This window comes from Macrosteles quadrilineatus, unplaced genomic scaffold (assembly GCF_028750875.1).
Source record: "Macrosteles quadrilineatus isolate MER2022 unplaced genomic scaffold, UCM_ALF_1.0 Scaffold_7__1_contigs__length_78375512, whole genome shotgun sequence".
Lineage (NCBI taxonomy): Eukaryota > Metazoa > Arthropoda > Insecta > Hemiptera > Cicadellidae > Macrosteles > Macrosteles quadrilineatus.
Window position 1 is genome coordinate 49,756,637 of NW_026542600.1, and position 12,893 is coordinate 49,769,529.

A 12,893-nucleotide genomic window follows, 5' to 3' on the forward strand; every position below is an offset into this window, starting at 1 on the left:
CATAAGGTCTCAGCCTAATGTCCCTCAGAGTAGGCCTATCTATTTCACATCCACACAAAAATCTCACAATAATGTGATGTCATTCAAGACTTTATATGTGAAAATTACAATAATAACAAAAAATACAATATTAGGTCTATTTAAACAGTGTTTTATCCATTTACAGAATTAAACTTGAATCTGTCAATGAAAGGGATGCATGGGACTAAATGCATTGACTATTGGATACTAAAAGACATCCAATCTATATGATCCAGCTGTCCATTTTTTTTATTAAAAAGGACATAGTTGTGTGTGTCAACCAGAAAATGTGCTGGTGTCCAAAATTTTATTTTCTACCTTTTTTCAAATGGTGACTAGGTTGATGGGTCATGTAAGGTTGCTATTAGTTCCCAATAAGTTCCATTAGTTTGATTTGGTAAACAAGTTTATGTATTCGATAGAAGTTTGTTATTTAGATCAGCGCAATATGTTGGTCATCCAATCAACTAACGGTTTTACTGGCGACAACTTTAACATGGTGATGGAATGTCTAGTAGATCAATAGTTAAAATTAACATTAAAATAGTAATTTGTTTAGAAGATTAAATTGAAGTTGGTGTATGGATTAAGTGGACCTTTCGTATGGATTAGATCTACGTGTCAGAGTTGAGATGCACATGTGGGTAGTTGCTTGCCGTGCCAGATAATTGAGACATAACGACAGAGGTCATTGGCTCAATGCTGTCAGCTGTTGACCTAATTACTACATCCTTATCAATTTGTTTATCCGCCAACTTCAAAAAATATAATTGGACCAGAAAATTCAATAATTAAAGAGTTCCTAATATTATTAATCTTTTGGTGATAATTCTTAAATAATTACAGTTTATAAATTGGTTGTGTTATCATAAAGGCTTCAAATTGTGTTGCAATTATTTAAATAATTATTATTATCTATTACATATTACATTCTTTATAAGTTTAGTGTGATGTGAAATGAAGCAATTGAACTTTTCAATTTTGTACGCCTATGTCTCATACGGGGTGTCCAGTAAGTGTCAAACTCCAGGAAATTGTTTCATGGGTCGAATAAATCTGTTATGATATTTCTTCGCAACAACTTTTAATATTCAAGATATCGACCAATTTGTATGTTTTCACATAAATCAAAAATATATATCCTGCAACTTAACCAACTATAAGAGAACTATCTTAGCAAAAAATCCAACTTGGTCCAATTTAAAGTTTCAAAATAGCGGCTTTTTAAAGATTTGGAGAAGTAAAATTTCATGAAAAGGGGTGGCACAATCAACAATTTACACAGCATTACATTTAAAGCAATTTTAAATCCAAATGCTAGCCAGTTGGTCTCTCAATGACCGTGAGTGGTGTATAACTTGTAAAGAACAGAAAAATTCATGCAGCATAAAAGGGGATTTTTTCTTATAAGAAGTTTTCCCAACCCAGTGAGTGGGATTTTTGTATTGGTCCTGTGGAAATATTATTGAAATTAAATGCAAAATAGAAATCATGGACACAGAAACCAGAAAATGACTTGCATTTTATAACTGTCCAAATACTCTTAACACACACACAAGCAAATCTGTCAGTGATCAACCAGGCGTACAAGCCCCTAGGACAAACAATGGCTATAGGCCTACATCAAAAAACAAATTTTTTAGTGCTGTCACAAATTGGGAACAACTATCAAGGGATTTAATGGAAAAAGGGAAATATAAGATAAAGGGATTATTCTCACTACGCCGAGTTTAAGGGGCTTTACTATAAATTATTTGCTGTACGATTAAAGTTATTTTGATTAAAGATAGATGTTCGAATAGACCAACATGTGAATTGCTGAATGTAATAAAGTTTTGTCGTTTAGTTATAAACAATCTAGTGGTCTGTGACAGCCATCTACTGAGTCACAGCTGACTGTCTTATCAGAAGATAACATAAGAGATTAAATACTAAACAAAACTGTGAATGTAGGCTAAACATAATTTTGCATTCATATGAGTTATATACATCAGTGGAGGATATAGGTGCTTTTACGCAGTTAATAAAAAAACATTCAATACCGTACTTCAAACACAATTTGGTTTAAAATATCAAAAGCAATGTTGACACATTACCCTTTCAGGGGTCCCAGGCACCACCGAATTTCAGGTAAAATTAGGAGAGGCCCACTATTAAACTTCGCCTTGGGCCCACAATCTCTAGGGCCACCACTGGCTGTGGCAACTAGTTTCGGCTTATTATGGAGCCATTGTCAGGTGTTACAATTCACCAGCGTGTAAGGTTGCGAAAAAATTGATAAAATAGATACAAAATTATATTAGAGAATCACCATAATTATATTATCACGTTAATCGGCCATCAACAGGGAAGGTCGCATAACACAGAAAGTACAAATAACAATCACTTAATCTCAAAATCTCATTCTTACTTTAAAACCTGTGATGAAATCAGCATATTTAGCCTTTTTTTGTCCTAGGACGCTAGGCACGAGCCCGTAATTGTTTTTCACATTACTTCAGGCTAGACGTAGGGGTTACGACATTATTACTTAGATAAAATCAGTTGGTGATTCGGCAGGATTTCAACCCGGGACGCCAGGGCCTGGAGTCCCGCGCTCTAACCACTAGACCAGCTCGCTCCCCCACATATTTAGCCTTAAAGAACTTGCTTATCAAATTAAGCGAAAATTTCATGTCCATATTTTGAACGATTATAATACTAGCTGTATCCCTCTTTATTTAAGAACCTTGTGCGAACATGTGCTTGAATGAGACTAACCAAAATGTATTCTGTTTCCAGGACTTAGCGCATGTGAGAAAAAATCCTTCACCTTCCTAAGGAAGGAGTTGCCTGTGAGACTAGCCAATATTATGAAGGAGATTCGCCTTCTCCCAGAGAATCTGCTGCGCATGCCATCCGTTGTTATGGTCAACGAATGGTACATCCGTTCTTTTGAGGAGATTGTTGAATTTGAAAAGGCTGATTTCAGCAGCGACAATTTTGATAAGTAAGTTGATTCAAGGATGTTTCCCGTTTTTTTTTTCGTCGTAAGATTATTCAAATTTACTTTTTTAAGATTTACTAAAAATGCCTTAGTTTTCTTGGACAGTTTTGTTGGTATTCAGTACAATCGCAGTGTACAAAAAATCTCTTGATAAAAACAATTTTCCAAATTCTCTAGAGGACTTTTCATAAGAATCTATGTTAATTTATATTCTCCAAAAAAACTGCAGTACAACCTCTAAATAATGATTTGTTTATATTCTTGGCAAAATAAATTTCAGTGCAGTGAATTCTTTGTAATTATAACCTCTAAATAGCTAATTTCAGATAACAAAATACCTGTACAACTTTACCTCATAATAACAAATTTAAACACCTATCATGTTTTGACATGACATCTTAAATATAGCACAATGATCAGTATTGGGAGACAAGTTTATTCAGTTTCTGTGCAAAGATTGCATGGTGTGTGGATCAATTATTTTTTATTATTTACAATAAATGGCAAAATAAAGTAAATGGTGTGACAAGGTTGAAAGTTGTGAAATGTCTGATCCAAATTTAACTCACTGAATCGGATTGCTCTAAAGACTTGATCACACCAAGTAATCATTAATTATCAACTTTTTCTAAAACAAAGAGAATCATCAAAGACTAATAAATTATGCCAACCAAATACACATGCAAATTAGGGCATTTAATTTTCCTATTTAGTATTTCAGTACCTAAGTCATTAATATTTCCTGGGTTTTTTTTATGATTTAACAATGTTCCTACAAGTTCAAACATCACAAAAATGTTCTTTGAACTTCGAAAGAGTGATTTCCAACCAATATTTTAGTTATGTATTGTAGTAAAATATCCATGATGTATTAAATTTTCAATATTGTATGTTGGATCTTATCCAATTACAAATCTGAATGAATTGCTAATCTTGTTTTTGTTTACAACATTGTTCATAGAGTGAGGAAATGTGAGAGGGAAGTTGTTTTCAAGGATAACTTGTTATCTGTAGCCCCATTTTATAAGCAGTAAACATCTTAACTTTGTTATCACTCTTGTTTTGTTTTCATAATACGTTTAAATTACATAGGTTATTCTATTTAAAAATTGTATGAGTGATCATTTATTTTTATCTAGTAAAAAAGACACTTTTAACATATTTTTTTCAATATTTTTATAATTATTTATTCATGATGATTCTTCAATTATGACAGCAAGTTAGCTGAGTGGTATAAGTGTATTTATAATAAGAGGGTGCTCGGTTCAATCTGACGAAAATTTGGTCTTCATTTTGACGATTTGAATCAGATCCAATTACTCTTCATTATTGGAATTTCAATGAATTGGGCTACCTTGGGGAAACGGTTTGTTTGTTGGAATTAAAAGCTACATGTATAATTAATTATTCATGTATTTCTTCACACTCTCTGTATCCATATGATGACTAGCCAAACACCATTTTTAATTACAAGAAAAATGTATTCTTTGTTAACTTACCCGTTCTAAGAACCATGAAACTAGCTACCCTTTAAATAACTAGTGTACTTGTTAGGTTTTTGATAGGCGTCTAAGTGATTTTTGTTTATAACTGACTGATGAATTTTTAAAATCCTTTCATGACATTTACCAAACACCAAGATTTTTCACTACTCTTTGAAATCCTGTTGATACTAGAAAGCTATTTGAATTTTCATCTCTACCGTACTTTGATCAGTGCTGACTTGATTTTCAAAATGTAAGTTTTGCAACATGTTTCAGAAGTATCTTTACCGAGTCTGCTATCAATAATTATTTACGTTATATTATTTTGCAATATCAGTTTTTTGCCATATAAATGATTGGGTTTAATCCGCTTGCATCATTTTCTTGTTAATTAGAGCTGATGACCTGAACTAATTAAACCTTTGCTAATTAGAGAAACTGTTCAGTAAACAAATGCTGCAAATGCCCACATTTTTTATTGATAAAGAAAACTTTTTCTTAATTAGGTAGATATTAAAATAAATTGTCATTCTGGCTGATGACACTCAATGGTTTTATAGAAAACAAGCAAAACGTCTTGGACAGGTTTTATATTATTGAAAAATATCATTAATTCATTATTAATCCTTCCCAGACGGGCGAAATCGTGACATAGAACGGGGAAAACTTATAGGAAAAAATAAAAATTAATTTTCCTTATTTGTGTTTTGTTATACAAGTACAGTCTAACCTTGATATAACGAACCTCGATATAACGAATTCCTTGATATAACGAATTGTTTTTTAATCCCCTAGATCTCTCCATAAGACACAATGTATATTTTACCTCTACATAACGAACAAACCAAAACAACGACCTTGATTTAACGAATTGTTCGTGATTTCGGCTAAAATAAGACACCTCAATATAACAAATTTATCATTGTCAGAACCTCTACATTGCGAATTTAACCTCTGCATAACGAATTGTCTACGTCTTTCCCTCGATATAACAAATCCCCCACCCCAGTATTGTTTTGGGAAAATCTGTTTCTTTATCAAATGAAATGGAAAGGTCACGTCATCGCTTGCGCTAACATTCGTCTGCTCCGTTTTACATCTTTGTCTGCTGTCGCTGCGCGCGCTATGTTGCAACTGAGAACTGAACTGATTTCATTCACTGAGGACTGATGACGACGTAATGTTTAGTAAGCTGTGATTGGGCGATATGGGATAACTATGGTGAATTGTACAATTTTCGGATAAAGAGAAAACTAAGAAAGAATATAAAAACAAAACCAAAGAGAAAGAATAGCAACATCGTTATCTTAACATTCCTTTTACGAGTGTTTTTATTATCCTCAAGTTGGCTATGATTATACACTTTTATAATGACTTATCTAATAATTTATTGTTTTCAATACGATTTGTTTCAACTAGCAACACCAATGCTATAGTTAATGATTATTATTGACATTCCTCTGTTGTGATAAATCAGTACTGTACTGTAAGTAGCCTACCGGCCTATCACGAGCATTAGCTTACAAAACTTTCTACTGTTTTGTTTTGTTCTTTACATGGTTTATGACTACGCAATACAGTGTTTGGCTAGGTTTTAGGAGGGTTAGAACAAGCTGTGATTTTAAACTTGCAGTTTTTAATCTGTACCAAGGTCAAAGCCATTGTCATGATTGCGCAATATTCAAGATCCCTCCCCTTTATTTTGCCGGATAATTTAGGTTCTACTTTACAATGTAAACACTGTACTGTAAAGTATTGTTGCGTAGCCTATGCTACTTTAATTGTATTTTAATGAGGTCAAATCCCGACCTATATTGACCGACGCTGGTTCTGAACCTCGACTTAGCTGAAGTCGAAATTCCTGCAAACCTAACCTCTATATAACGAACCTCGTTTTAACAAAATCCTTGATATAACGAATATTCAGTTCGGTCCCTTCAGATTCGTTATACTGAGGTTGGACTGTATACATAAAATAAACACAATGGAACACTTCATACTGTCAAAATAATTTTTTACTCGTTTTTCACTATGCGGATATATCCGCTACCCGTCTGCGGATGAGTAGAAAAGCAGCGGATATATCCGCCTTTGAAGATATGACCATGACAACGTTAGGCAATAAATAAAGAACAATATGTAAACAATAAATAAAGACAACGTACTGTTGAGCGTGAAACTTCAAGGAGGGAGCATAGCATCCAATCATCCTGCTTCTCCACAAACTGATTACATCTGCAGCAGTCCCGGAACTCATGACATCAGTAATGAATACAAGGAAATACAGAGGCATACTAAGTTGTCAGCTACTGAGCAGGATGCTTCTATGTCTAAAGCTGTTGCGGCTCCAGGTCCTTCACCCCACCATGACCATCCAACATCACAGAGGCCAGACGATGATGTGCCTATCCTGGCCAGCCTCAACACCTTCCCTCCACTCATCCCATCACACCATCAGTTACAGCATTGTGAAAGTAACAAGTGCAAAAGTGGTAGTGAAAAGCAGAGTACAAGTGGTAACAACAAGCAGAATACAAGTAGTACTAATAGTAAAGATATTTTTTTAGAGAAATAGATAATTTTACTGATGCACATGTCAAGTTAGGGTCTGATAGTAAATTTGGAAAAGATATGTTTTTATTACATTTTAACATTCAGGGTTTTCTAAACAACTATGTAGACCTTAATCTGTTTATTGGAAATATGGATTGCAAAATTAATGTTATATCTATAAATGAACATTGGCTTGATGTTAAAAGTATAAATGTTTTAAATAAACTAGATGGTTTTGTAATTGCTGACTACTATGCTAGAATAGATCAATGGAGGGGGGGTTCATGTTTAATGATTGACAAAGATGTTAGTTTTAAGATTAGAAATGACTTAAAATTTTTAAATGAACAATGTTGTTTTGAAGGATCTTTTATTGAAGTCAAGGACTGGAATTCAGTTTTTATTTCAGTATACAGAATTCCAGGTAGGGACATAGATAAGATATTTTTTGAAAAGTTTGAAATGTTATTAGACAAAATAGCTTTGGAAGCAATGTCAAAAAATGTTTTTATAATGTCAGACACAAATATAGATTTATTAACCGATAAAGTAAGTACTGATAATTTACTAGAAATTTGTGATTGTTTTGGATTCAAACCTAACGTTCTTGTTCCAACTAGGGTAACCAGTATTTCAAGCACTTGCATTGACAATATTATTTCTAACTTGCAGACAAAAATAACTAGCAGTTTAGTTTTAGACATAGGTGCATCAGACCACAAAGTTTTACTTTTGTCATTTGAGAAAATGTCCTCTCCAAGACTTAAGGGTGTAAATAAAAAACTTACTCGGAAGTTTACAGAAACAAATTTTCAAACCTTTGAAAACACACTAAATAATGTTATTTGGAACCCTTTTGAAACCTTTAATGTAGATACAAATTACAATAATTTTTTTACAAACTTTCTAAATTCATTCAACGAGGCATTCCCCAAAACAGTAGATCGTCCAAAGAATAAACGTAACAAAAATAACTGGATAACAACAGGAATAAAAATTTCAGCAGAAAATAAAAATAAGTTGCACCAAGAATCAAAATGGAATCGTAACCCTCAGTTTTTAATCTATTACAAAAACTACAGAAAGGTCTTTAAAAAAGTAGTTGCATTAGCAAAACTGAAAGCTAATGACGATTTTATTAAAAAATCTAAGAATAAAAGTAAAGCATCTTGGGTAGTAGTGAAAAATGAAACAGGACTTAATAAACAAATATCTGATACTCCAGTTGAGATTAAATTCAAACATGAAAGGGATATACAAAATTGTGCAGTATTGGTAGCAAATAAATTCAATAACTTTTTTATTAATGTTTCTCAGTATGCCAACAAATCAACAGATAAATTAAAAGCCACTCAGTTATTAATCGAAAATCATCCACGTTCCAAATTAACATTTAAATTTAGAAATGTTTCAATTGACGAGTTAAGAAAAGTTGTTACATCTCTCAGTAATACTAAGTCCTCAGGTTGGGATGAAATTCCTCTTTTTGTCATTAAAAGAGTTTTTAAATTTATAGAACATCCATTATGCCAAATAGTGAATCAGTCCCTTGAGGGGGGGGTTTTTCCTGATAAGCTAAAGTTGGCTGAGATTAAACCTCTGTTCAAAGAGGGCGATGTCAACGATCCCTCTAACTACCGCCCCATCGCCCTTCTGCCTTGTTTTTCAAAGATTTTTGAAAAAATTGTAAAGATTCAACTAACAGAATATTTAGAAAGCAATAATTTAATAAATCCTTCACAGTTTGGTTTCCGCCCAGAACTCGGTACTGAAAAATCCATAACAAAAATGATTAACTACATTGCGGAAGCCTTGGATGGATCACAGAAGACTGTGGGTGTGCTATGTGACCTATCCAAGGCTTTTGACTGTGTGAATCATGAGATACTCATAGAAAAATTAAGTATGCATGGAATAAAAAATACTGAATTAAAATGGTTCATATCATATTTAAAGACCCGAAAACAAAGACTTATTTTACAAAAAATGCAGAGAAATTATAAATCAGAGTGGAACATTAACCCCAATGGAGTTCCTCAGGGCTCCATTCTCGGCCCTTGTTTATTTATTATTTATGTTAATGATCTATGCAATGCTACTAAGATGTCCACCTTTCAATACGCAGATGATACCGCTTTAATTTGCACAGGACAAAACAATGAGTTCATTCAAGCCTCAATAACTAAGGAATTTCAACTCCTTGGGGATTGGTTTGCAGTGAATGGCCTGTCCATGAATGTGGCAAAAACTCAACTAATTCAGTTTTCTGCATCCAATATTAACCAAGAAATAATTGTAAATACAAACTTAACTACAATTCATTCACAACAGTCAATAAATTATTTGGGAATAGAAATCGATTCACAACTAAATTGGCAAAAACACATTAAAAACCTATCAAAAAGACTACGCTCAGCAACATTTGTTCTCACAATAATTCGGGATACTACTAATCTAGAAACACAAATAGTAGTATATCACGCATATTTTTCATCGATTATGAATTATGGAATTACTGTATGGGGCTCATCAAGCCAGGCCAAAAAAATATTTATTCTCCAAAAAAGAGCTGTAAGATTAATGGCCAGAGTCTCCCGTAGAACACATTGTAAAGATTTATTTATTAATTTTAAAATTTTAACTTTTTTTAGCTCTTATATTTACAAATTGGCATTAATGGTTAAAAGTGATTTCGACACATTCATGGACTGTCAACAATCTCATCCACATAACACAAGATTCAAAAATATTATAAAACCAGTTCAACATAGGCTTAAAATCTTTCATTTATCCCCTCAGTATATGGGACCAAAAATTTACAATAAATTACCCGCTGGGATTAAAAACATTGCCTCATTCTCTAAATTTAAACTATCTTTAAAAAATTTCCTTTTGGAGAGGGCATTTTACTCGTTAGAGGAATATCTGGAAAATGAGTATATTTGAAAGATATTGCTTCTCCCATAGGTTTGTAGCTTATTATATGCTTTATTTCTTTTGTAAGCTATTTTATTTTAAAATGTAGTATAGTATTAGTATTAGACTTTGTGACAAATCACCTGTCAAGAGAATTGATGTAATGTGATGATGTTTAATAAATAAATAAATAAATAAATAGGAGGGGTGGGGGGGTTGCACGGGAGAGGAGTAGGCGCGGGAAAGAGGGGGGATAGCGGGAGAGAGCAGGAAAGTGGCGCCTTGGTACCGCAAAACATATGGTTACTGCTCAAGCACCTGCCAGTCTGTCTGCAGAGAAGGCGGATATATCCGCTTCCCGTCCGGAATTTCGAAAACCATAAGCGGTTATATCCGCCACCCGTCCTTTATCGCCAAAGACCCGTCCGGGAAGGGTTAATGATTAAGTATAAACATGTAACGTTGATTTTTAAAATTATTTTTCTTGTTACCTGACCTTTTCGCTTGTCTTAGCTTGCCACGACTGTTTCAGGTCAAATAATAGTCTACTGTACTTCAGTTCTACACCATTTCAAAAATAAAACCAGACGTCGCCTAATTACATTTCAGAAAAAACATCAAAAGTAGTTTATACTCAGTCAGTACATAACATTGCTCTAACATTTCACTCCCACGAAAATAATTTCTATCACATAACAATGTAGTGGCATTATAGTTAATTGGATAAGTCCATTAAACTTGTACAAATTTGGGTTAGAATTTGGACATTAAAATGTTCTTTTGCCAAACTCAAACTTAAATAGCTTTATTTTTGACAGTTGTTACAAAATTCATAATAGCGTCAACATAATTCTCTTAAACAAATCATAATCAAAACAATATTTTCTTATGGATAAAATCTATGAACTAAAAATCATTGTTTTCAACACTGTAACAACAGCATGACAAATAAGACTCTTAACCCCTTTGCCAAATTTGTCCACACTATTTCCCATCTTCAGGGAAGTGGGCAGTGCATTGAACAGTTGAATGTCATTGTACAATAAATTATTTTAAAAAAAGCAGTTTTGTGTTTTGGAATGTCTAAATCGACCGGCTTCTCAAACCATAGGAGTTAGGATGAGGCAGATTTTTAAAAAGGTCGATATTTTTCTTAACAAATACAAGACAGTTTAAGATATAGATGGACGGAACAGTAAGAATTTTATGGTTAGCAAAAAGTGGTTTACAGGAAAATTTACGACGCTTCTTAAAAATAGTTCTGATGGCTTTCTAAAAACTCTTTTAGAACTAGTGGTCAACCAACAAAAGTACGAAGAGTCTAAAGGTTTTGTTGTAGTTTTTAATTTTGAATAGAATAAGTTTAAACCAACTAATAATGTGTTAATATGTTTGACATATTTTATTTTAATGTACCATTATAATTTTTTACATAAACCATTTGGATTGTTTATTAAGTTTCTTTCTCAACGTTTGTTTAAAATCTGAGCAAAAGCGTGAAACATCAACCTGCTTGCTTGGTTATGTTTAGATAAGAAACTTGACAAGATAGAACAGGGTGGAATGAATACACCCAAAGACAACCTTGACATACATTTTGTCAACAGATGACACTTCTATCTCATCGTAGCACTCTTACTGTATTTCTTCTAAAACTTTAACACGATCAATACATTAGTAAACTTAGAACTATTAAAAATGGTAAAAAAATATATATTTGAAAAAACACTTTCTGCTGTTTGACTGTATTGTATGTAGGTATACAAAATGATGTAATGGTGTATACAGTTTTTAATTCATCGCATGCAATATTTTTTTCAGTAAAATAAATTGATCTTAAGTGCTAGTTTTGATAAGTAAGGATTAAATCACGTTAAAATCCATAGGCTTCGATTACGTAATAGCCTAAATCACCTCAGTTTTATTGTTTTAATTTAACACGTTTAATACTGAATAATAAGAGCGGTCTTCAATGGCTCAGCCCCTACGGTGTTCATCTCCTAAACTAAACCTATACTAAACTCACCATGCCGGTACAACCGTGAGAAAGATAAAGGTTTAAAAACTGCCCTCGTCAATGGTTAAGTTTACAGTGACCCAATGTATTTAAGATTGTTTGTACGCCGCCTATTATCTGTGCGCGCCACACGACAGCAACGACAGTGCCGACTAAAGTCGACGTGCACAATTATCGTGTTGAAATGTATTTTTGAATATTTTATTTAGTTTTATACTTAAAAGTCCACAGTTGAAATACATAAAAAAGCATTGGGGTGTGAATTCAAGATCAAGTTGCGCTAAGCAAATCTAAATTTGAAAAATTTGTCTTCAATTGCAGGCTTTATTCAAGTGTTTTTATTTTTTAATTTTCTTGTGTGTTATTGTCAAATAAACTTTTTAAACACAGTTTGAGTAACATTCATACTCTTTACATAAATCACTGTTACGACCACTCTTTCAAATCTTATTATTTGTTTTTTTCTTGTGATTTAAATGTTGATACTTGTTTCAGGTTCTGTAAAGCACTGATCAGAATCCGCAACCGCCACTCCGATGTCGTTCAAACAATGGCTCAGGGAGTGCTCGAATTGAAAGAGTCCCATGATGTGGATACCCAGACTGAGAACAGCATCCAGTACTTCTTAGATCGGTTTTACATGTCAAGAATTAGCATCCGCATGCTTATCAATCAGCACAGTAAGTATTTTAATAGGCCTGATTTCACTAATCAGTGCACATGTGGGGCAAACCCAAAGCTGTTTTAACCGATAAAAAGAGACAATGGGATAGGAAAGTGTTGGATTGTTTCCCTTGATACAAGACCCACAACACATGTACCTGGTACAACTGCAAAGCAAGGACATATTTTTCTAAATGAAAATAGTGGTTAAGAAAAAACAACAGGTTATTCTAGCTACACACTGATGTTTCAA

At 33.2% G+C, this 12,893-nt stretch overlaps 1 protein-coding gene across 1 annotated transcript in view; it reads left to right on the top strand.

Annotated features, from left to right (window-relative positions):
• LOC128997996 (pyruvate dehydrogenase (acetyl-transferring) kinase, mitochondrial-like) overlaps positions 1 to 12,893 on the top strand; it is a 38,573-nt gene that overhangs the window by 8,575 nt on the left and 17,105 nt on the right. The window contains exons 2-3 of the mRNA XM_054423897.1: positions 2,803 to 3,010; positions 12,473 to 12,657. Of these exons, the coding sequence (XP_054279872.1) occupies positions 2,803 to 3,010; positions 12,473 to 12,657 (393 nt within the window). The remainder of the gene's footprint in view (positions 1 to 2,802; positions 3,011 to 12,472; positions 12,658 to 12,893) is intronic.